Below are 25,647 nucleotides of genomic sequence, written 5' to 3' on the forward strand. Positions count from 1 at the left end.
GAGAACCTAGGCTCATCTCTGCTATGTCCCAGTGTCAGCTATACAGTTGCCTTTTAGATGTCAGGCAAAATGCTAAGGTGGCCAGAACCAGGCCAGGTCAAAATTGCTGGCTGACCAAGACATCTGACCAAGGTGGGTTATAGCCCCTGCTTTTCAGCACCAAAGTGGTCCCTCAGCTACCACACTGTCCTTGTTGTTTCAGGACTCTTCTAGATGCTGAGCCATACGGTATGGAAACTACTGAAGGCTCTTCTCACAGGCACTTGTCATCTGGGCAGACAAAGCCCTCTACTTTCCAGTCTACATCTGCCTTCCTGTCTGGAAGTTTGTGAGTCCTCTTCTTTGTGGACCATGGTTAGCAGGCAGCAAGGACATGGTCTCCCATGGTGTACAGGTGTTTCTAGTCTGAAATTACAGGGTTATCAGCTTACTCTGGAGTATGTATCTCTCTTCCCATGGTATTCATAGCTGACAGAACTATTGTCCCAGACCACTGTTAACTCTTTCCTATTCACAGGGACTAGGTATGGAGAAGTCCTGTGACTTGTCAGGAAGAGCCGGGCCAGAACAAGCTCCTGTCTTTTTGGATAGTTGTAGATCAGCTGCCTGCCAAATGGGCCAGCTAGAGGATCTAGTCTGGGCTGTCTTTAAGTGTGCTTTCTCACGTCTGTGTCTGTCTTCCTGTCAGGCTCCTGCACTGTTCTTTGTTTGTTTGTTCTTTGTTTTTAATGAGAAGGGGCTTTGCGTGGAATTGGTCATGACTTCTGTGCAGAGTTGCTGCCCAGAGGCTGTCCAACATCTATCATTCTTCCCTCTGCCATAGAAAGCATTATTCTCTTAACAGTCCTGCAGAGTGGGCAGCCTGTCGGGGAAGAGCCTTTCAGTAACACTCCCTTCCCTCACCCACTCTCTGTTGGGGTCTAGGCTTGCAGGACCTCTTAGGCCAGTTGGATCAGAGGGGAGGAAATATAGCCCATATCTGTAGGCCTGCCGGCTATGTGCCAGGGGTATGGGATCTGTTGTTTTTGTTCTTTAAGGTGTAATTCATATAACACAAAATTAATCACATTAAAGTGTATAATTCAGTTGCATTTAACACATTCACAGTGCTATGAAATCACTATCATGCTCCAGCTGAAGCCGTTTTCTGTGTCCCTTAACACCTCATAACTATTCAGCCATTCTGCATCCCACTTCCTGTCCCCAGGTTATCACTACTCTGAATTTGCTTTCATTCACAATGGGAATTTCATAAAAATGGGATCACAAAACCTATGACCTTTGATCTGTCTTTTTTCACTCAACTAATGTTCTCATGGCTCACCTACCTTGAGTATTATTTACACTTTCATGTTTTTGGCTGTGTAATATTCCAGGGTATGACTGCACTATGTGTTGTTTACTCACTCCTGTTAATGACATCTGGGTTATTCCTACCTTTTGGCAAATAGAATAGTGTTGCTGTGAATATTTGTGCATAGCAGTGGTTCTCGACCTTCCTAATGCTACTACCCTTCAATACACTTCCTCATGTTGTGGTCACCCCAACCATAAAATTACTTGGTTTCTCCGTCATAACTGTTATTTTGCTACTATTATTATTTGTAATATAAATATCTAATATGCAGGATATCTGATGTGACCCCCGTGAAAGGGTCGCTATCTACATGTTGAGAACCATAGGTGTTATACGTTTTTGTCTGAGCATCTACTGTCAACTTTTTTCCAGTAGAGAACTGAGGATCAGATCTGGACTGCTGTATTTCTGCTGGTGGGGTAGATTTGAGTCAGCCCCTGGAGCCAGAGGTTGACCTTGGATTGTCAGGTGGTAGATGCTGTCATGAAGCTGCCTCACTTAGATGACACTGGCGTGGGATGAGAGCCACACTGTTTCAGCCACTTGGAGATTTCCACATTTTCTGCCCTTTCATCTCACTTGATGAGCTTCTGAACTGCAGAGGGGACTAGGGCTGTGTAGGAACTGTTGGCAGGAGGGTTGAAGGGTACAGGACTGGAAAGCTGGATAGTCACTGGTAGGTGAGGTGCCTGGAAGCTATTGGAAGGGGTTTGTGGTACTCAGCATTGGGTCTCAGAGGAGCTTAGGTTTGTTGGGGAAGAAAGGCCTTCTCTGTCCTTTTGCTCTACAGGAGGATTACAGTGTGTGTGTGTGTGTGTGTGTGTGTGTGTGTGTGTGTGTGTTACTTTGACAGTTCATTCTTTGAAGCAAAACATGGAATTTGAGCCTGGCTTGGTGGTCCTCACTGGCAGCCTCATCACTAAGGTGGCTGAGGCTGGAGAATGATAAATTCTAAGCCAGGACAAATGGTACCTTAGTGCTTATAAAACATTTTCTCTCATAGTTTCTTTACTAAAAGGATACTAGAACTGCTGGCCTAGCTCAAGATGGTCTATTTGCAAAGAACTCCATATACCTGGGTGTAGGTGAAGTTTCTCTTGTTTCTTAGCAGATGCTTCCCAAATAATCACTCAGAGGCTTAATATTAATTATAAATGCTTGGCCAATAGTTCAGGCTTGTTACTAGCTAACTCTTGCATTATAAATTAACCCATATTTCTTATTTCCCCTCTGCCACATGGCTCATGGCTTGTTACCTCAGTTTGTACATGTCCCATGTCTTCTGCATCTGCTCGCATCTCAAGACTCTACCCTTCTTCCTTTCAGCATTCTCAGTTTGGCTCTCCTGCCTAATCTTATCCTATTCAGCTATTGGCCAATCAGCTTCTTTATTAAACCAATCACAGTGACATACATTAGCACAGTGTAAAAGAATATTCCACATTTTCCCATTTTTGTCTAAAGATTTTAGTGTACATATCTCAGCCAAGGATGATGTGTTTGAGCAGGTAAGATATGCATCACTTATCCTGTAGCTCTTTTAGGTTTATTTTTTTATGTCTACAATCAGGATGTCAAGAAGTCTTCCTCAATCAAACCTGATTTTCTTTAACCCAGAATGAACCCACAGCTTCTCGTTTCATGTATAAATAAAAGCAAAATCTTTCCCCCAAAGTAGCACACCTTTTGTTTTAAATTTTGAAGTCAAGATACTTTTAAAATGTATAGGTTGGTTTAATCTATCAACTTTTATAAACCAGTGTTTCTTAGCAGCCAAAAAAAAAAAATTAAAGAACACAATAACTTAGAGAATCAAAACTCTTTGTGTATTTCCCATCTTTATGTGGCTACTTTGTTTTAAAGGACTTTATTGCTTTAAAACCTTTTTTTTTTTTTTTGAGATAAGGTATCCAAATAGCTATGGAGCCAGTCCTGGAACTCGCTCTATAGATCGGGCTGGCCTTGAATTCACAGAGATCACTTGCTGCCTCTTGAGTGATAGGATTAAAGCTGAGTCATGGGATTAAAGCGGTGTGTCAACCGCCTCCCAGCATAAAACTATTTTTTAATCCATGACTGTATATACTGTTTGTCTTTTCTCTCCCAATCCTATATATATTTTTAAACACTGTAACCCATTTAGAGATTTTTTTTCTAATCTGGATCTGTCTTTACTAAGCATCTTTATTGTTTTTTGATTGCATGAGGCAAATCTAAAACTGCTATGTCAGCTACCAACATTACTCAGTTTAGCACATGGCAGTAGTACATGGCGGTTGCCTCCCTCCCACAGGCAGCTGCCAGGAGATGCTTTCCTGTACTTTTCTTTACTGCAGCCAGTGAGAGAGACTTGGAACCCACCACACACAGCTTAGCTCATTGAGCACTTGTGGATCAAGCCCGCAGGAGGCGTGACCTGTACCATGACTAGCATGAGAGACAGGAGACTAGGAAGCCACTCTTGGTTCTGTTTTTGTGTCTAGAACCTTTTCTCAAACTCTCTCAGGTTTTATGTGAATGTAGTTGCCAAACATTTGGGCACCATTTTTAGGTGGAGTTTCTCTGTGTCTCGGCAGACACTTTCCAAATAACTACTCAGAGATTTAATTATAAATACTTGACTCATAGCTCAGACTTGTTACTAGCTAACTCTTACATTTTAAGTTAGCCCGTTTTTCTTATTTACCCTCTGCTATGTCACCCATGGCTTGTTACCTCATTTTCTATATGTCCTGCTTCCTCTGCGTCTGCTCACATCTCCAGATTCCATCTCTCTTCCTCGCAGCATTCTCAGTTTGGCTCTCTTGCCTAACCTTATCCTGTCCAGCTATTGGCCAGTCAGCTTTTTTATTAAACCAACCACAGCAACATATATTCACACAGTGTAAAGGAATATTCCACACCTGGGCGTGATGATCCTGCCATGAAGAATGCATTATGGATGGCGACAGGGCAGCAGGTAAGGGAGACAAGTTAGTGATGCAGGTTTGGCAGATGGGTTCCAGGAATGCATAGCAACAGTAACTGCAGATTTTGTTGACATTACCCTTTCTGGCCACCAGCATGCTCTGAATTGGTTCATATATGGCAGCACATTTTCAATGACCTAAGGACTGTCCTTCCTAGGCCTTACCACCTAAAAGTTTCATCTTCTCCCAGTAACATCTCGCTGTGATTTTGCCTTTGGAAACATTCAGGTTCTAACTACAGCAACCCCCAATTACCCATCCTGGCATATTTTATAAGCACGTCTACATCCTACCCATCTGTGGTCTGCTTTAATAGACTCTTGTGCTTTATGTATCCACCCCCAGATTCAGAAAGGCTGCTTGGGGAGTTTTACCAAACATCTCCAGAGGATGCCAATCACCAGAGCACAGTTCAAGCACAAGTGCTGGCCCTGTGCATTGGTGGGGGTCACAGAACAAATGGCTGTGTAGTGTATATGTATTTTCATGCAGTTTTTTGAACAGTGTATGATGATCACACTAGAGGACCTTGCTCTACTTTGTGTTGTCTGTAGCTCAATGTCTATGGAATAATTGCACTGGCAGCACCCACTGCCATGTTTCTTGCCAGCATGGTGTACACAGCAGCCCCGCTGTAAGCTTGTCTGCCTGTGTGTTGTCTTCTTGGTGCTGGATTCTGACCAGTATCATTCTTGTGACCTGGCATATAGGGTGAGAAAATTGGAGGCTCAGACTGGCTTATCAGTGTCCCAGGAAGGCCTTATCAGCAGTAGACCTAACATTCCTGGGGAGCATCTCCATTTCTAGCCCAGTTGTTACTGACCAGAGCAAGGATGCCCGGAGTCATCTACCCATGTGTTTGCTTTTCAGCAGCGAGAGCTTAGCTCTGGACTAGGTTGGGCTAGGCCTCTGTAATGACTGTGCTATTGTAAGAGAAGGAGCAAAACTGATAGGGTTTGGGAGATAGGACCTCAGAGGGAGCAGGTGCTGCTACAGGTTGAGTTCTTTTGCACTCTTCTGTGTAAGCCCAAAGTGCCAAGTGTGTGGGAAAGAGATGAGCAGGAGAGCGGCACTGTAATTACATCTCAACCCAGATCATACTCCAAAAGTAGTTGATCTAAAGTAGTTTCAGGACTTATTGTCCTGCAGAGGTGTCCTGTCTTGAGGGGCTGAAGTGGGACAGCGAAATACCCTTCCTTTGGAAGGCACCAGACTGGAGGTCTTGGGAATGGTGGCTTCATGGATTGTTTGGTGGCTACCCATAGTCACACTTCCTCATTCCATGCCCACTTGCTCTCTGAGGGAGCTGATGAGTCCTAGGGAGCAGAAACCTGCCAGGAATTCTGCCACTAACTTTGCTTCCTCCATGTTCTTTGAGCCAGACAGGCCATGGGAAGCCAGAGCCAACCTTGTCTGTTCTGGGTGCCTTGAACCTGATCGGATAGGGTGGCAGTGTCCATGCCTGAAAAGCATTTATTTAGTAGCTTAATTGTGCTTTATGAAACAGATTATTGACTTCTACTCTTGCCCCACCCATTTGGTCTGGTTGGAGACATTTGATCTTCTGGCTCAACACAGGTTGTCTCTAGAAGGATGATTAAGAGACTTGTACCATGAAGGAGGAAGGCCTGCAAGATGGAGCATGTGAACCTATGGCTGCCACAGACTACTGCTAGGCAAGTAGAGCTCATAACATGCCACTCTGTAGAGAGGATTTTGAAGATTGACTTCAAAGGCCTTTTGACTACATCTATGGGTTCTGGACTATAGCAGATTCTTGCCAGTGTTCTATACCTGTGTATAGATAGGATGGAGGAAGAAACATTAGATTTGGTTTGTGAAGTTTTAAATTCTTGTTTAATTGCATTTAAATTTTTGTTTATTCTGTTGAGACATGGTCTCACAATGTATCCTTGGCTGGCCTGCATCTCACTGTATAAACTACACTAGCGTGAATTTCTCTGACCACTTCTACATCCTGAGTGCTGGAATTAAAGACGTGCCACCATGCTCAGCAACATTATTTTAATTAATCCCTTTATACCAAGATCATTGTACATAATTCTTCTGCTATAAGGTGACATGGTGATCTTAGTACTTTTACCCAGTGTCCCATCATAACACCCCACAGCACAGAATGTTGCTGAAGCTGGTGTAGGCAGGAGCATCACAATCTGTCCCACCCACAACCCTGTCAGATGCTTATCTGAGCAGTTCAGTTCTGGCTTTCTCTAGAATTCTCGAAGGTTTGTGAGTGGAATCTCATAGCACATCACCTGTGAGGTGACTCTTCTACTTTGTCTTGATCTCTGTCCGCCCAGAGAATTGTGTATGGGGTAGATCTTGCCATTCCATTGCTGACTGATGGGCCACATGGCCCATGGAATTTATTGAGCTGTTTCTGCACTGCAGGTCTTCTGGACTGCTGCTGTTATCAGTCATACATACTTTTATTTGTCAAGCGTGTGTCACTGCTTTCATTTTTTAAGAGTAATATACAGGGGTGTAGTTCTGGTGAAATGGTAGTTTCATATTTAGTTTATAAAAAACTGCCACACTGATTCTCAGCGATGTTGTGTGGGTGCCTACTTACTTTATGTCTTTGGCAACATTTAGAGTCTATGTATAGTTACATAGTTTAAATGAATAAAATTATCTGGGCTGATACTACTTCCTCCAAGAGCCAAGGATGATCTGACAAAAACCTCAACACTAGGCAAGAGAAGCAGTCTTTTGAGAATTGTTGGTCAGGATTGTCCAAGAGACTCCCAAAACATTGCAGGCTGTTGCCCTTGATTAACCCCCGGAGGTGAAAGTTAAGGCGTTATTGCTTAAGACACTATGCACTTCTGTGTTGTCTGAGGTTTTCTGTCCTGCCTGGTTCCTGCAGTTGTTTAGTCCCAAGAAATCACACAGAGATCTACATTAGTTATAAACTGATTGGCCCATTAGCTCAGGTTTCTTATTAACTCTTAAAACTTACATTAGCCCATTATTCTTATCTGTGTTAGCCACATGGCTCAGTACCTTTTTCAGCAAGGCAATCACATCTTGATTCTTTTGTGGCTGGGCCAGGACTATGCATCAAGCTTTTCTCTTCCCAGAATTCTCCTGTTCTCATTGATCTGCCTCTACTTCTTGTCTGGTTGTCCCGCCTATACTTCCTGCCTGGCTACTGACCAATCAGCATTTATTTAAAATATAACTCAGCTTCTAAGGTTCCTCTGGGCTGCGGTCTGTGAACTGGGAGAGGGTCTGAAGTTTACAAAGTCAAGCTCCTGTCAGTTCTGGGCTTGGCCAAATCCAGATTACTTAATCTGGAGTTTCTATGTTATTTACCTTCTCCTCCTGCTGTGCTTGAGTGAGGGGCAGGGACAACCCTTGCAGGTCAGTTCCCAGTTAGCCTCAATTATGCCCTCACATCAGAAGAAGAGAAGATGCCTGACAGAATATAGACAATTGTCCCACACAACTTCAGACACAGAACTCAGAGGCCCATGAGCTGAAACTGACCAGAAAGCCTCCTCCCTGAGGACTAGCTCTCACGGTACCAAAGGCACCATGCAAGCTTCTAAAGAAGGGAGGCCACCAGTAGTCCTGCCCCAGCTATGGTGCCTATGAACCACAACAATGATCAGCATGGCATAATAACCGCAAAGGTTCAGTACTGACAAGCATACATTACAACCAAGTGGACTTCATCCCAGAAAAGCAAAGTTGGTTCAACATATGTAAATAGATAAATGTAATGCATCATATAAACAAATCTCAGGAAAGAAACCACATTATTTCACTTGACACTGAAAAGGCATTTGACAAAGTTCAATATGCCTTCATGTTAGAAGTTCTACAAACTTTACAAATAAATGGGACATATTTCAAAAATAATAAAGGCTATATACAACAAACCTATAGACAAAATTATGTTAAATAGGAACTTACTGAGGACATTTCTTTTAAAATCAGGAACAAGAAAAGACTTTCCACTCTCTCCCTTCATTGCTAGTACAGAAACCTTAGCTATAACAGTTAGAAAAGAGAAAGACATAAAGTGATAGTAGGAGGGAGGGAGTCAGACCATCTCTGTTTGCAGATGACGTGATTCTTAAAAGACTCTGCTGGCCAGGAGGTGTTGGCGCACGCCTTTAATCCCAGCGCTTGGGAGGCAGAGGCAGGTGGATCTCTATGAATTCGAGGCCAGCCTGGTCTATAAGAGCTAGTTCCAGGACAGGCTCCAAAGCTACAGAGAAACCCTGTCTTGAGAAACAAACAAACAAAAGACCCTGTTGAGTCTATTACAAAACTAAGTGACAGGGGCTGGAGAGATGGCTCAGAGATTAAGAGCATTGACTGCTCTTCCAAAGGTCCTGAGTTCAATTCCCAGCAACCACATGGTGGCTCACAACCATCTGCAATGGGGTCTGGTGCCCTCTTCTGGACTGCAGGCATACACACAGACAGAATGTTGTATTAAAAAAAAAAAAAAAAAAAAAAAAAACTAAGTGACAATATACAAAATCAATACTTAAAGAACAGTTGTCTGGGACCTTGGGAGAGGGTTGAAGGAGAGGGGAGAGAGAGGGAGGGGAGCAGAGAAAAATGTAGAGCTCAGTAAAAATAAAAAAAAAAAACAGTTGTCTTCATTTATTCTAATAGTCTACTCTCCAATAAATAAGTTAAGAAAAATATTCCTTTCAAAATAACTGCCGCCACCTCCCCCCCAATTATTTAGGAAATACATCTAACCAAAGAAGAAAAAAAATTGCCACTATGAGAATTGCCCACCGGTTTAGATCTACTTACCACCTTTCAGAGCGTCAGGTCACAGTTGTTAAAGGCTTTGGAAGCTGAGCATGGTAGTGCATACCTGTTGCACCAACCCTTGGGAAACTGAGGGTGGAAGATTTTGCAGCATTTGGGACTCCATAGCCAAATCCTGATATTGTTTTGTTTGTTGTTTGTTTGCCTGGTCTGTTTTTTGTTTGTTTGTTTGTTTGTTTGTTTGTTTGTTTGTTTTTAAAGAAAATGACAAAGGCTAAAGGCTTAAGAATGCTTCCTAGGCTTGCAACCCCTTCAGAGCCCTGCCTAAGAAATAGCCTCTGGTTTGTACTGTTGTATGGTAGGGAAGTCACTGGGGCAGTGGTATCCCTTGGGTCTTACATGACAAAATCACAGGCATGTGTTAGTTTTGAAATATACTATTGTACTAATGATGGAGGCATGCCACTAGATGGTCAGGACAATCCTTGAAGGGATATGGAATTCTAAGGTGTAGGTAGCTTCCTTCATAAGGTGGTAGAGTGGGCTGGGTATCTGGGAGGGACAGCAGCAAACCCTCTAGCCTATGTGGCTGTGGAGAACAGCAGTCATGGGGTGTGTGGGGAGCTGTGTGTGTGTGTGTGTGTGTGTGTGTGTGTGTGTGTGTGTGTGTAGAGTAGGTATCTCTGGGTCTTTCTGTGCTCAGTGAAAATAGCTAAAGGGCTAAAGATGGTTTCCAGTAGCACTTGCAAGGGTTCTATTGGGGTAAGGGATGGCTGCTTCCTTTGCATATTTTGCTTCTGTAGATGGATGGCTGTGCATTGTACTATGATGTTTGCCTGTGTGGCTAGCCTTTCAGGTTACTGGTATCATCAGGCTATTGATTGGTACCAAATCTGCCCTTTAGGAGCTGTTGTGCCACCATAGAGCCAGCTCAGTCTTGGGCATCCTGCTCTCTTACTCATCTCACCCACCCCAGCTCTTAAAAATCATAGATCAGTTTATAGCTGTTGGGATCTTTGATCCTATCTTTGGAGCAGAATCACTTGAAAACTCACCCCCTGAAGAGGCTTGACTTTCTTTAGGGTAGGAACTTTGTTTACTCACATGCCTGTAGTGTGGCATAGAAGCAATCAAATTTTCCAATACCAGACTTAGGTCTTGCTAAATAAATGACTGTTTTGAAGTAGTCTTACTCTGTAGTTCAGCCTGATAAATGACCCAGAGAGAGAGAGCACACACATATATGCACGTATTTGCCTGCTGTGACGTGTGTGGAGGGGAGAAGAAAACTATTTGGGAAGTTATATCTCTCCTTCCACTATGGGTTCACAGGATTGAACACAGGTTGTCAGGCTTGCACATTTTTTAATTTTAATTTTTAAGATTAAAATATAATTATGGTGTTTTTCCCTTCCCTTTACTCCCTCAGAACTCTTTCATAAACCCCTCTTGCTTTCTTTAAATTTCATGGCCTCTTTTTTTCATTAACTGTTCTGGCATGCATATATGTTTATGTATTTGCATATATATTCCTAGATATAACCTGCTTAGTCTTTATAATGTTACTTGTATGTAACATTGGGGAAGATTTTTTTCTAACTCTCTGATGTAGGATTCCCCTCTGTATGCTGTGAGTATGTCTTACTACTATTGGTTAATAAGGAAGCTGTTTCGACCAGTGGCTTAGCAGAGTACAGCCAGGCTAGGGGAGAGAGAGAGAGAGAGAGAGAGAGAGAGAGAGAGAGAGAGAGAGAGAGCGAGAGCGAGCAAGGGTGCCACACCCTTGCAGTGATACACAAATGAATAGAAGTGGGTTAATTTAAGGTATAAGAGCTAGCTAGGAATATGCCTGAGTCAGCCAATGGCGAAAGAGAGTCCTGCAAGTGAGAAATGGAGGTCTCCAGGTGTTCTATGTCAACATCTATAGCTTCCTTTAAATCGGAATAATGCTTACTTTGGGACAGAAGAGAGTCCGTTCCTGTCCCCAACTCTGCAAGACTCGCTCCTAGAAAGATACTGAACGTGAGGGTACTTATGGGCTCTGTTTTTATTCTAAGTAGCCTGGCACCCTGTTTCATTCTATCCTGGAAACCTTGGTAATCATGATAAATGAGCTGGGAAACCAATCTTATGAGAATACAGTATCCTTTGGAATTTTTCAAAACTATAGTATGTGCACAAGGAGTTAAAACACAGGAGCATGTCCACCAAGTACCATTTTGGCGGATTAGGTATTCTGCAGTACCAGTTGTGAGGGGATAGGCTTAATTACAAAGAAAAGCCTTGGCAGCTGGAACAAGCAAAGCCCTTGTTACGTGTTCTAGGGTTAGGGAGTGTGGTGAATGCCAGCCACATTCATTGGACTTAGCCGCTTCAGAGATGATGCCTTAGACTGTGATTCCCTCATAATAAGGGGGAGCTGTGCCATAAAAGAGCCAACAAGAGTTGGTTAGGGTCAGTCATGAGGAGTTTAGAACCATATAAGTCCTAGTCAGAAGCTCCAGGAGGGGATAGTGTTCAGACTGAGGCAATGTCAATAAAGGCTCCTTAGCAGCAGTAACTAAAGCACCCAGAGCTGGTATTTTAGGTGAAAGGTTGGTCAAACCCTGGGATCCGGGCTCCGGACTCTTCGGAGGCATGGATGGGAGGGTAGGTTTTGGATTAAGTGCCTTAATGGGGCCTATTACTGCTGGTGGTTTTACTGGCTCTATGTTAATGTTAAGCTGAATTACGAGAGTAGTGGGGCATGTGCCCCATATCTATAATATATTACACTCCAGCTTAGGCATGATGACCATCACGTGTCCTGTTTCCCCTGGTTGGTGAAGGTAATTTCATCTGGTGTATGCAGGGCTTATCCAGCTGCGGGAGGGTGAGGCCATACCAGATTGGGTTTATATACCTAGAGGTGTCCAAGTCTGGTTTACTTATAGACCATTTCCCATTCTCCATCATTAAAGGTGACACAGGCCCAACTTTTGCAGAAGGAGGACTCCCAGCTCTCTTTTTACTTTTCACTTTGAGTCAGGGCCTCCACACTGCTTATTCCTGAGGTGACCTTGGCACACATAAAAACCATACCTCCTGGCCTCTTTCTAGCCCGTCACTTTATAGATATGTTTCAGATTACAAAAGCAGAAATGCAGGTCAGGCCTCCAGGTGTTCAATGGGGGCCATGCAGGTCATCTGGTATAGATTGTCAGATGACTCTCTGTCCAAGAGAATCCAAGTCAGTCTGAATGGTATGTAGGGATTGCTCTCTTTAGCAAGTGCAAGGGGAATCAGCATCAGCATTAACAGGATCAGGAAGACACTTGAGTCAGACCTGCAGGGGGCTGGTGTGTTGTTGTGAAGCTTTTCACCCCTCTCCTCGGTAGTCTTCTTGGTGGGCAAATGGATCTGCAGGCTATGCATGTGACCAATGGGCCCAGGTGGCCACTCCACTCACCTTTAGGACTGTGGGCAATAGTCATCATTGTCACTCTAGGGACCCCTTCCGATGATGGCAAATGAAGACCCATCTCCTGGCTGGAACCTTTGGAGTTCGAGGGGAGGGCAGCAGATTCATATAGGGCCCTGAGTTTGGGCTATATATGCTTGTGGGTCCATTGCAGTCGTTGGATGAAATCAAGTGTGTCCCAGTCATCCAGTTCTAGCAAGAGTTCAGATTGGAGGCTGGGAATAATAGGAGGGAAGGGGTCCCAAAGGGAGTTAGGCCTATCTGATAGAGGGAGTTTCTCACTTAGTATAAGGCAAAGGAAAGGAGAGTAACCCAGTCTGTGCCAGTCTCTAAGGCTAATTTAGTAAAGGTCTCTCTTAGAGTTCTGTTTTTTCTCTCTATCTGCCCTGAACTCTGGGATCTGTATGCACAATGTAATTTCCAATCAATCCCCAAAATGGTGGCTAGACTCTGATTAACCCGAGATACAAATGCCAGAATATTGTCTGTGGGGAATCCATACCTGGGTAGTATAACTTCCAGCAATTTCTTAGTTAGTTTGTTAGTTAGTTTGTTTGATTGTTTATTTATTTATTTATTAAAGATTTCTGCCTCCTCCCCGCCACTGCCTCCCATTTCCCTCCCCCTCCCCCAATCTAGTCCCCCTCCCTCGTCAGCCCAAAGAGCAATCAGGGTTCCCTGCCCTGTGGGAAGTCCAAGGACCACCCACCTCCATCCAGGTCTAGTAAGGTGAGCATCCAAACTGCCTAGGCTCCCACAAAGCCAATACGTGCAGTAGGATCAAAAACCCATTGCCATTGCTCTTGAGTTCTCAGTAGTCCTCATTGTCTGCTATGTTTAGCGAGTCCAGTTTTATCCCATGCTTTTTCAGACCCAGGCAGCTAGCCTTGGTGAGTTCCCAATAGAACATCCCCATTGTCTCAGTGTGTCCCTCGTGGTCCTGAGTTCCTTGCTCGTGCTCTCTCTCCTTCTGCTCCTGATTTGGACCTTGAGATTTCAGTCCGGTGCTCCAATGTGGGTCTCTTAGTGAGGTAAGCCAGACCCAAAAAGAGGAACTTGGGATGTACTCACTCATATTTGGTTTCTAGTCATAAATAAAGGACATTGAGCCTATAATTCGTGATCCTAGAGAAGCTAAATAAGGAGAACCCAAAGAAAAACATATAGGCATCCTCCTGAATATTAACCTTCATCAGGTGATGAAAGGAGACAGAGACGGAGACCCACATTGGAGCACCGGACAGAAACTTCCAGCAATTTCTTGGCCACTGTTTGGGCAGTCTCTATTTTGGTCCAGCCAGAAAGGTTATCTATAAAGACTAAAAGATATCTATAGTCAAACTTACCAGGTTTGATTTCCATTAAGTTAACTTCCCAGTATGCACCTGGTTTCTTTCCTTGGAGCCAAGTTCCAGGGTTTTGGGGGTTGGAGATGGCATTGGTCACTTGGTAGGCCTGGCAGCTGTTGACCAGATCCTCTATAACCTGGTTTCCACTTTCAATTTTTATTTCTGAATGCCTCAGCAAGTCCTGCGTCTGACAAATCCCCATGTCGGAGGCATAGTATATTTTGTGTAAGATTTAAAGGCCCAATTGCTTGGGCAGTGTGATTTTACTGTCAGCTGATCTCCACTATCCTCCAAAGCATTGTGTCATAGGGAAGGTTTTCATCCATGTCAGATCTTCCTGGGGGTATTTTGGTTCTTCCGGTAAAGCCAGGGGCCCTGAGTCCACCAAGACAGGGGCCAAAGTGGAGGTTATTGCTATTTGAACAGCCAAACTGTTTCCTTTTTGTATTGGGCCATCCCCCTTCTGGCCAGGGCAATGTTTTATAGCCAATTTTTGGGGGGCCCACAATGTCCTCAGGAGATCCACAATTTCATTTTCGTTCTTAATTGTCTTTCCCTCTGCTGTCAATAGGCCCCTTTCTTTGTATATGGCCCCATATATGTGGGCAATGGCAAAGGCACAGTGGCCATCTGTGTAAACATTAATCTTTCCTCGTTCCAGCTCTAAAGCCTTGGTTAATGCTATTAATTTAACTTTTTGAGCCAAAGTCTCTGCCGACATTGGCTCTGCCCAAGACCACCTCATTTGGTCATTATTGCTGCTCCCGCATGCCTTAGTCCATCTCACACAAAGCTGCTTCCATTCATGAACCATGTCTCCTCTGCATCTGAGAATGGAGTATCTTTTAGGTCCAGTCAGGTGCAGTGTGCTTGTGCCAGGATCCCAGAGCAGTCATGTAGCACGGGGCTTCGAGGTCTGGGTCTGGCAGCAATGTAGTCTAGTTTAGAGCTATTGGGACTTGAAACATTATTTTAGCTGGGCCAAAGAGCAAAGTCTGATAATGAGTCATCCGAACATTACTCATCCATTGGTCAGACGGCTGTTTAATGCATGTGGCATGGCGGTGGTGATATTTTGTCCTAGAGTTAGTCTGTCAGCATCCTTAACTAGCATGACCACTGCCACTATGATGCGAAGGCAAGGGAGGCTAGCCTGTGGCCACAGGGTCTAGTTTCTTGGATAGGTAAGCTACCAGCCCTTTCCATGGTCCTAGAGTCTGTATGAGCACATCCTTAGTTATTCCCCTATGCTCATTCACACATAGGCAGAGGGGCTTGGTCACATTCGGCAGCCCTGGCGCTGGGACTTCTAGAGGCCTATATCTGACCTCTGTTCAAATAAAATCTGTTCTCCCTTTGTGGCCTCATATAGGGGTTTGGCAAGTTCAGCAAACCCTGGAATCCAGAGGCATCAGAACCCGAAGGTACCTAGGAATTCCTTCATCTGCTTAGCAGAAGCAGGGGTGGGGCTGAGAGCTATCTCTGGCCTCCTTCAAGACATACCCCAGACACATTACCTGTTGTTTACAGATCCGGGCCTTCTTTTCAGAGGCCCTGTATCCCAGGCTTCCAAGGGGCTGGCAGTAGGTTCTTGGTCCCTTTCAATACATTTCCGGGTTGGCAGCAGCAATCAACAGGTCATCCATGTACTGTAACAGGCTTATATCTGTGTTTTGGGCTCAGTACTTACCAAAGTCCTCGTGTAGGGCCTTATCAAAGATGGTGGGGGAGTTTTTAAATCCTTGTGGCAGCCTGGTCCAAGTTAATTGGCCACTAATTCCAATCTTTGAGTCTTGCCATTCAAAGGTGAAATAGGGCTGACTACTGGAGGCTAGGGACAGACTGAAGAATGCATCCTTTAAGTCTAGGACTATGTTCCATTACCGGTCGGGGGCAGTGTAAGGGTTTGGCACTGTGGGATGGCTATCCACTACCCTCTTGTTTACCTCTCTCAGGTTCTGCATTGGCCAGTAATCATTGGAGTGAGACTTCTTCACCAGCAGCAGCGGGTGTTCTAGGCTGACTGAATGGGTCTCAGGACCCCAAGTTCCAGCCTTACATGTGGAATGATTCTCCTCCTTACTTTGAGGGGCATGGGATCTTGGCAGACTTTTATAGGATCTGCCCCAACTTGATCTCCACATAGACAGATGGCTGGTGGGATGCTAATCCCATGCTTCCCGTCTCTGCCTATGCTAAGGGAAACTTTTGAAGTCAGTCCTGCACAGAGAGACCAGGCTCCACAGGTTTCTAGTGGAACCCGTATTTCTCAGTTAAGGTGCTGGTGACCAAAATTGGACTGGCGCCCCAATTTGGTGGAGTAGCTTAGCCCCGTCACTAGAGAAATGTATTTGTGCTTTCATCTTTGTAAGGAAGTCTTGGCCCAGGAGGGGATATGGACATTCCGGTATCACCAGGAAAGAATGGGTTACCCGTCCCATTCCTGAATCTATTGTTCTTCGGGTAGTTAATGAGTAGTGTTTAGTTACCGTGGCTCCCTGTACCCAGGTCTTTTTATTAGATATTGGCCCCTCTGGTTTTAACAACAGAGTTTTCTGCTCCGGTGTCTACCATAAAGTCAATTTTCTTCCCTTCCACCTTTAGGGTTATCCTGGGTTCAGGGAGGGGGCTTGAACCCTGACTCTCTTAATCACTGTCCACATCTAACTACAAAATTTTGGTCTCTTGCTACTTCTTTGGACATTCTCTTGCCCAGTGTCCTTCCTCCTTGGCAGTATGCACATTGATTTCCCCCCAGTCTCAGGTTTTTCTGATCTTTGTTTCTGCCTTCTCTATGGCCAGAAGCCGCCTGTCGTATTCCCTGACGTGGGCCATCTATCTCTTTTGACGTGGCCAAAATCTTGCCAACTCCCAGTGGTGGTGATGTTCCTGCTGTACCTCTAACATTTGAGCAAGGCTCTTTTCTTGTCTTTTTTTTTTTTTTTTTCTTTTTGAGTTCTTTTTCCTCTGCACTTTCCCTAGTATTATAAACTCTCTCTGCCACCATCATTACATCTCTGATATTTCTCTCCTCCAGTCTATCTAGTTTTTGGAGCTTTTTCTTTATGTCTGGAGCTACCTGGTTCATAAAAGCGAAGATCAAGGATGTTTCTGTCTCTTGCACCTTCAGATCATAGGGAGTATAGTGCCTGAAGGCCTCCTGCAAGCGTTCCAAGAAGGCTGTAGGACTGTTTCACATCATAAACCTTACTCATATTGGTCGGCTGCTTGGCAGCTGCCTTGAGACCCCACCAACAAAATCTGGCAATAGACTTTGAGTCTCCCCTTACCTTCTGCCTTGTTATGATCCCATTCTGGCTGGACAGTGGGGAACCCTGCATCTTTGAGGGCTGAATCCTCAGGGGGCTCCCCAGTGGGTCCGGAGACAACTTTGCGGGCTTCTTGATGATCCTGTTTTTTTCTTCAGTGGTAAACAGGACCTGCAGCAGCTGCTAACAGTCATCCCAGGTAGGCAGATGGATAAAGAGTACAGTTTCCAAGAGGTTAGTGAGGTCATTTGGATTCTCAGAGAAGGGGGCATTTTGTGAATGACAGTTGCACAAATCACTAGTGGTGAAAGGCCAGTAATGATACTGTTGGTTTCTGTGAGCCCTGGTTGTCCTGGAACTCACTTTGTAGACCAGGCTGATCTCGAACTCAAGAGATCGGCCTGCCTCTGCCTCCTGAGTGTGGGGATTAAAAGTGTGTACCATAACCACCCAGCCCATTTTTTTAATAAGTCATTTGCGCTTGTTTGTTTATTTGACTCTTTTTTTCCTTTCTTTTGTGTGTTTTTTGTTTGTTTTGAGTTCAAGTCTGGATATCAATTCTCTGTCAGATTTATAGCTGGTTAAGATTCTTCATGCTGTGGGCTTCCTCTTCACCCTATCGATTGTTCTTTTAGTTTTGCAGAAGCTTTTTAGTCTTATGAACCCCACTTGCCAGTTGTTGGCCTTAATTCTTGAATTATTCAGAAAGTTCTTTTGGTTCACCTATATCATTGGAATAGTGCCTATGTTTTCTTCTAGCTATTTCAGTGTTTCAGGAGTTAGTTTTTGTTCAAGGCGATAGACACAGTTCTAATTTCATTCTTCTGCATGTTGACATCCAATTTTCCCAGAAGCATTTGTTGAAGATGTTTTTTCTTCTCTAGCTTATGTTTTTGGTGTCTTTGTCAAATATTAAGTGGCTGAAGTTATATGCGCTCATGTTTGGGTCTTCGTTTTTTTTTTTTTTTCTTCCATTGCTCTACGTGACATTTGTGCTTGTACCATATTCTTTTGTTCCTCTGGCTCTGTGATATATCTTACAATCTGGAAGGCCAGTTCCTCCAGCATTGTTCTTTTTGCTCTGGATTGTTTTGGCTATCTGTGGTCTTTTGTGATTCCATATGGATTTTAGGATAGTTTTTTTTCTATTTCTGTAAGAAATGAGATGGGGATTTTGATTGAGATTGTGTTGATTTGAGAATAGTTTCTATATAGTTTGTCATTTTCATAATGTCATTTCTATTGATCCATGAACATGGGATAGCTTTCCATTTTCTAGTGTTTTTATCTCTTCAGAATTTTAAAGTTTTAATTGTAGAGGTTCCTCATTTCTTTGGTTAGGTTTATTCCTATATATTTTACTTTCTTTGAGGCAATTGTGAAGGGTATGTGCTCATGGCCTTCTTCTCTGTGTGTTTGCTGGTGTATAGAAAAGCTGTTGATGCATGCAGAGTGATTCTGTATCCTGCAACATTGCTGAATTTCATTATCATTTCTAGAAAATTTCTGGTAGAATTTTTGGGATTTCTGTAGTATCATATCATCTGCAAATAGGGACAGTCAGGCTTCTTTCCTTGTGTGTACGCCTTTAATTTCCTTCTTTTGCCTTATTGTGCCAGCTAGTACTTCAGGCACAACATTGAAAAGGAGTAGGAATGACTTTAGTGTGTTTGCTTCAAGACTTTCTCTATTTAGGATGATGTTGACTGTGGGTATGTTATAATTTTTATTGTGTTGAGATATGTTCCCTGTAGCCCTATACTCTCTACAATTTTTATCATGAAAGCATGTTGGATTTTGTCAAAAAGCTTTTTCTACATCTATTGAGGTGATCATGTGAATTTTGTCTTTCAAACCCATTTATGTAGTTTAATGCATCTGTTGACTTGTGTATGTTTAACCATCCCTGCATTTCAAGGATAAAACCAACTTGGTTATGGTGGATAATCTTTTTGTTTGTTTGTTTGTTTGTTATTTTGCTTTTTGTTTTTTCAAGACAGGGTTTCTCTGTAGCTTTGGTGCCCGTCCTGGAACTAGCTCTTGTAGACCAGGCTGGCCTCGAACTCCCAGAGATCCACCTGCCTCTGCCTCCCGAGTGCTGGGATTAAAGGCATGTGCCACCACCACCTGGCCTGGATAATCTTTTTTATGTATGTCTGTAGTCTGTTTGAAAGAATTATTTAATGAACATTTTTTAATTCATTGGGGATAATTGGCCTGCAGTTTTCGTTTTTGTTATTTTTTTCCGGGTTTAGACGTTGAAATGTCAACTGGCTTTGTAGAAGGCATTTAGGAGTGTTCCTTATGTTTCTTTTATTTTTTGAATAGCTTAAGAAACATTAGCTGTACATCATTGAAAGTCAAATAGAATTCTGCTGTGATTCTGTCTGGCTTTGGAGTTCTTTTTCTATTAAACAGGAAGGTTTTTATTAGTATTTCATTGTCCTCATCTGTTGTGGGTCTGACTTCTTGGTTTAATTTTTGTAGTCTGTTTGAATCTAGAAATCCAGTCATTTTAGGTTTTCCAGCTTAATATGAAGTACAGGTTATTTTTTCTTTAAAAAACTACTCCCTTATAATATTATGGATTTCTTTGTTGTCTGATATGTTTCTCTATTCATTTCCGATTTTTGTTAACTTGGATCCTCTCTTTCCTTTTGGTTAGTTGAGCCAAAGATCTGTCAGTTTTGTTTATCTTCTCAAAGAACCAGCTCTTAGAGCCATTGTTTCTTTGTTTCTATTACATTGATTTCAGGTTCTTATTATTTCTTGCTGTCACCTGGATTTGAATTTGATTTGTTTTTGTTTATCCAACATTTTAGTTCAACTCTTTCTGATTTTTTTAATATAGGCACTTAGATTTAGAAATTTTCCTCATATAACTGCTTTCACTATGTCCCAGAGGTTTTGTTGTATTGTTTTCATTTTTATTTAGTTCCATGAAGTTTTTTTATTTCTTGATTTCTTCTTTGACTTATTCATCATTCAGTAATGAGTTGTTTAATCTCTATGAATTTGTGTATTTGCTACAGACTTGTTTGCTGTTGATTTTAATTTTTATTGTATTGTGGTGAGATAGCATAAAAGAGTGGTTTCTAACTTTTTGATTCATAAAGATTTGTTTTGTGTAGCAGATTGTGGTCTGTTTAGAAAAGCTTCCATGTGCTGCTGTGTGTTCGGTATTTGAAAAAATTCCATGGATTTTTGTTAATTCCATATGTATATCAATTAATTCTGATGTTCCGTCTTTATTTTTTATCCAGATGATCCATCTGTTAGAGAAATTGGGGTATTGAAATAGAGTACTCATTATTAATGAATGTTAAGCCGTGTCTCTAAGCCCAGTAATAGATTTTTAATGAAATTGGGTGCCTCAGAGTTTGATACATTATAAAACAGTAATGTCATCTTGGTTAGCTGTTCCTTTGGTTAGAATGAAGTGACCCTCTGTCTCTTCTGATTAGTTTGAGTTTGAAGTCTGTGCTCTCATATATTAGTGTAATGGTGCTTACTTCCTCTCCCATTTGATTGGCGTACTCTTAATCATACTTTTACTTTAAGGTGGTGCCTTTTTTTTTTTAAGCTGAGATGTGTTTGTGTTTTCTTGGTCATGGATGGGGAGAATAACCTTCAGCTCTTTTCTCCTTAATTTCCTTGAGTTTGTTTCTTTATGTCTTCTTCAGACCCCCTGAGTTCTTTGAAGTTCCTATTATTGTTGATGTTGGAGTTGTATCCTGGAGTTTGTCTAGGTAATTCTCATTGGTAAACATTTCTATGGGACTTGTAGGTTTTAGAGAGAGGATATTGACCTGATCTTTCATATTGTTGGCATTTTTGTGATGAGATCTGCACACATGGACGTCTTTTGTTAGTTCTGAGTCTGTTATGGATAAACCAGGTTTGGGGCCAATGAGAGGATATACAGGTGATTTGGCCCTAGAGATTGGATATGTCTTAGATAGAATGAAGTTAAGCGGGGGATGGTCCTGGTCCCACCCTGGAGTGTGGGGCTAGACCTGACTGGATGGAAAGATAGGATATGGTGTGGGAGCATCCTGTGGTTTTGGGGGATAAGTGGAGAGGGTCCTGGCCAAAACCTCGAAGTCCGTTTTTGGTACAGGCAGGGGAGGCCAGACTAGGCTGGTGCACTATATGTTGGACCCAGGCTAGATCTGGCAGGTTGCATAAAAGGTTTGTTTGGGGATATCAAGGAGATGCACCAGTCAAGACCCTGGAGGAGGACCTGGGGAGGTCTGTATGCCAAGTGGGCTGATTGCAAGTGGTACAAGAGGAACCCATGGGTAGTTACAGGCAGGACAAGTCCTGGGGAAAACCTAGAGGTTGGCTTTGTCATGGATAAAGGTGGTTAGATTAGGCAGGGGCATGGAGCTTGGGTCCTGCACAGTCAGTGGGTACCTAGACTAAACTGGGCCACTGGTTGCGTACCTGGGCTAGATCTTGTGGATTGTAGTAAAAGCATAAATAGAGGGATTGGGAAGAGGGAGGGGGATGACACTTGCTGGGCTAGATCCTAGAGGAGAAAGTGAGAATTCTCTTTGCCTCTTTGCATGCTTTTAAGAATGGTTTTCTTGAGATAAAATTCATGTAATTGAAATGTTTAAAGTGCAAAACTCAGTGATTTTGATTATTTATAGAGATGGAGATGTCAATACAGTCGCCCTGCACCCTTGACTGTCTCCCCAGCTGGCTAGCCCCAGCTCCAGGTGTCACAGGTATTGTAGTAAGCTGTTCTGTGTCCCTTAAAATCGGCCTTTGTAAGTGTTTCAGGCACCAACTTCCCTGACAGCTCTTTCTGGTGCTGTATTTCTTACTCTGGCCCTCTACTTCTGTGGCTGCCTACCAAAAGCTGTTTTCTAGAGATACCAGGATCTATCTGTGACTATGTCCCAGAAAGTTCCAGTTGATCTCTAGTATGTAGTACAGGGCCATGCAAAGTAAGTCTGGCAGAAGTTTCCTGAGTGACCAGTGATGCCAGTGAGGACTTGAACCAGGATGGTCTGGGTTTTGAGGCTATTTACACCAATTACTAAGATCCCCATTGTCCCCTTTGGGGAAGGTCACATAGATATACCTAATCTAATGTCACCTAAAGTCCTGCAGCCATAAGCCAAAAAGATGCCATACAATCAAACTGGGTAGCCTGTTGATGAGACACTCAAGATGGAGGCCATGCTCCACAGGGTTTAGGGAGCCATCTCACCCAAGCTCTAATTTTCCTATGCTGTGGATGGTCTGCTTACAGTGTGCATTCATCATGTTTACAGGGAGAAGGGAACATGTTCAGCTGGCTGGGCACTGCTAGTGTCCATTTAGCTCTTGGGCCTTCGCCAGTACTCCTGCATTCCATCAAAGCAAGGTTCTGTCATTCTCCAGCAGCCTGCCCCTATCCCAGCTCACATCTCTTTCTGCCCACTCTCCTCAGGGGAAAAGTCATAGTTGAATTTTTTGAGGGTGGGGTGGGGAGGACGTTGTTAAAGACTCTTATAAAGAAGCCAAGAAATGGGAGGATTCTTTGCTTTTTGTGGAGGCTATCTGACCCTGCAGCAAGCAGATTGCCCTCTCTTGAGTCACAGATTCCACAGCTAAATGGCGTGACCTGATGGGGCCTCCCGGTTTGCAGAATGTTAAATAAAAAATATATTAAGAGAGTCTCCCTTCTCCATGGCTCATTCAGAGATCATCGTGTGATGCAGTAGGAAGGTTTGGATTTTCTTGTCACTGCCCCCCAAATGGCAGAAGGTACATTGGTTCAGTTGTCCCTTTGCCAACCTCTTCTCACCAACTGAATGTAGTCGTATTCTTGTTAAGAGTTACTTATTAAGTCTCATTCTTTTTTTTTTAATATTTATTTATTACATATACAATATTCTGTCAATGTGTACGCCTGCAGGCCAGAAGAGGGCACCAGACCCCATTACAGATGGTTGTGAGCCACCATGTGGTTGCTGGGAATTGAACTCAGGACCTTTGGAAGAGGAGGCAATGCTCTTAACCGCTGAGCCATCTCTCCAGCCCTTAAGTCTCATTCTTATTAAGCACCTTGTACTCCTTTTGCCAGGGTCTCTGGTGGGCGATGCATTGGACAATCAAAGTATAACTATGCCTAACATTGGTTGAGGTTTTATAGGCCAGACAAAATGCTTGATGTTTTTTCTTTATGTAGTTTTATTGATGTAAAATTCACCCCTTTAAATTGTAGTGTTCTAGCTTTAGCATATCCATAGTACTCTGCAGCAATCTTTAGTATTCTCCCAGAAGATTTTTATCACTTTCCAAAGAAACCCAGTGCCGTTTCCTCTTGCTCCTGGGTGACTGTTTAATATACTTTCTATTCTGTGGATTTGTCTGTTCCAGATAGTTTGTGTAAATGGGATTCTATAATATGTAGGCCTTTCTGTCTGACTGCTTTCAATTATGCAATGTTCTTGAGGTTCACATGCCTTTTGTGTTTATCGAAACCTCTGTCTGTGTCATGCTGTGCAGTCATTGTGTGGGTGGACTACAGATATTCAGCCGTTTACCGGTTTGTGGGCATTTTATTTGTAGCACCTTGGATAATCGGGAGCAGTGCTCTTAGGATGCTGCAGTGCAGGTTTTCATTTGTGTGCTTTTCTCACACGCTTATTATCTAGCAGTGGGATTGCTGGGGCTCACAGTAGCTGTATATTCAACCTCTTCCAAACTGCCAGGCCGTTTTCCAGGTGCATCATTTTGCCTCCCTGTACTAATTTGTTTTGTTGAGACAGTCTCCCTCTGTAGTCCAGGCTGATTTGGAATTTATGGTGATTCTCTTGCCTCAGCCTTCCCGGTGCTATGATTACAGGCATAAAAACCTCACCTGGTTTCCATGCTGATTTTCAACTACATTATCACAGAAGCTTCATGAGGTAGAGTTAAAACTGTTGATGTCGTGCCTTTCAGCAGCTCAGTGGCAAAGCCCAGAGCTTTCCCCTTACCCTTGATTGCACATAGGCGCTGATGAATATTTGACCAGTTTCAAATCTCTACCAGGCTTTGCTTTACATCCTCAGGATGGGAGTTTGGGGCTGTATCATTTACAGTATTCCTGATGCTCAGTCAGGCCCCATTCATTGACTAAAATGTCACCCTTTCCCGTCTTGGTGTCTTTAGGGTTCTTTTACTTTGTGTGTTTTCAGATGCCTTCTGGGTTCTGTGTTCCCCTAAGCATACTGTGTAATCCTGTAACCTTCTAAATTAGGCACCTGTTTTAGATATGTAGCCTGTGTTGGGGAGTGGTAGATGACGTTCTGTTTGTCAGTCTTCCCTGCTCTCTTGTCTTTGGTCCCATGCTGCTGATAACCTTCCATCCTTTTTCTCTTCTAGGCTAAACCCATTTATGGTGGCTGGCTGCTCCTGGCTCCAGATGGCACTGACTTTGATAACCCAGTGCACCGGTCTCGGGTAAGGATACCTGAGAAAATTCTTAAGAGTGGGAAAAACTAGGAGGTTCATTTGAGAGCAAAATTGGTTAAAAAAAAAAAAATTAGGGAGGGAAACACTGGAACCTGAGTGACAAAGTCAGCAGGGATCCAACATTTTGTAAACTCTGAAGTCTCAGAAAGTTCTATTTGCATATATAGAGTCCTTGTTTCAGAATGTGCCATTCTTGTATGGGTGTCACCTGTTGTGGGTCATCTGGACTCTGAAAATAGTCAAATGGAAAAGACAAAAACAGCTAAGTACATCCTTGCAGCATGTTCTCCTAGCTCCCCGGTCCTTGAGAACCAAGGCAGTTTCTTCTGAACTGGGGACTTAGCACTGTGAGTCCTGATAAAGGGCTGAGGCTTGGACACCCTTGCTCTCTGACTTGCTCTCAGACACTGTCCTGTCTTCTGGATATGGTCTCTTCTGGAGCTAAAGGGTGAATAAAGACACTCTTTGTTGACCAGAGGCTTGCTTATTAACCCTGAACAATCCATCAGGGATTTAGCCCCAATGAGGGCATCTTTTCCATACACTTTTTCCTAGTTGTACTTAAGACAGTTGCCCTAGCTCTTCTCATCCCTTCTCACCTAGGTAGGGCCTCATGACTTCATGCTCTGGCCTACAGAACTAATAGCATTGTGTTTCTGGTCCTTGGGCTTCCTTCTGGAGTAAATTCTGATTTCAAAGATAACACATAGGAACCTTGGAAATGTTTTTGGAAAACAGGTGCCAGTAGCCTGTTTTAGAACTCCAGCCTGGAAGCAGCCCTAGCAGGTCCTCTCTGCATAGCCCCATAAGTCTTGTTTTTACCCCATAGTGGCCAGTGGTTCCAGCTAGAATGCATTACACAGGGAGCCAAGTGCCTTTCCTGGTCTCTGTGAATCAAAAATGCCATTTTTTTTTGGCTGCAATGAAAAAAAAATTTTTTTAAAAATTTATTTTTCTTGCCTAGAGCAAAGAAAAATACATTGTAGTTAATTCTGTGGCTTTTCTTTTCTTTTTCTTTTTTTTTTTT

General features: G+C 43.2%; 1 protein-coding gene across 7 annotated transcripts in view; it reads left to right on the forward strand.

The window, feature by feature from the left end:
- The window catches only part of Mprip (myosin phosphatase Rho interacting protein), a 133,223-nt gene that overhangs the window by 11,799 nt on the left and 95,777 nt on the right, over positions 1-25,647 (forward strand). For all 7 annotated transcript variants that reach the window (XM_050163567.1, XM_050163569.1, XM_050163568.1 and 4 more), the window contains exon 2: positions 24,531-24,608. In XM_050163567.1, the coding sequence (XP_050019524.1) occupies positions 24,531-24,608 (78 nt within the window). The remainder of the gene's footprint in view (positions 1-24,530; positions 24,609-25,647) is intronic.

The sequence above is a fragment of the Alexandromys fortis genome, unplaced genomic scaffold (genome assembly GCF_014885135.2).
Source record: "Alexandromys fortis isolate MF-2015 unplaced genomic scaffold, M_Fortis_MF-2015_v1.1 scaffold_149, whole genome shotgun sequence".
NCBI lineage: Eukaryota > Metazoa > Chordata > Mammalia > Rodentia > Cricetidae > Alexandromys > Alexandromys fortis.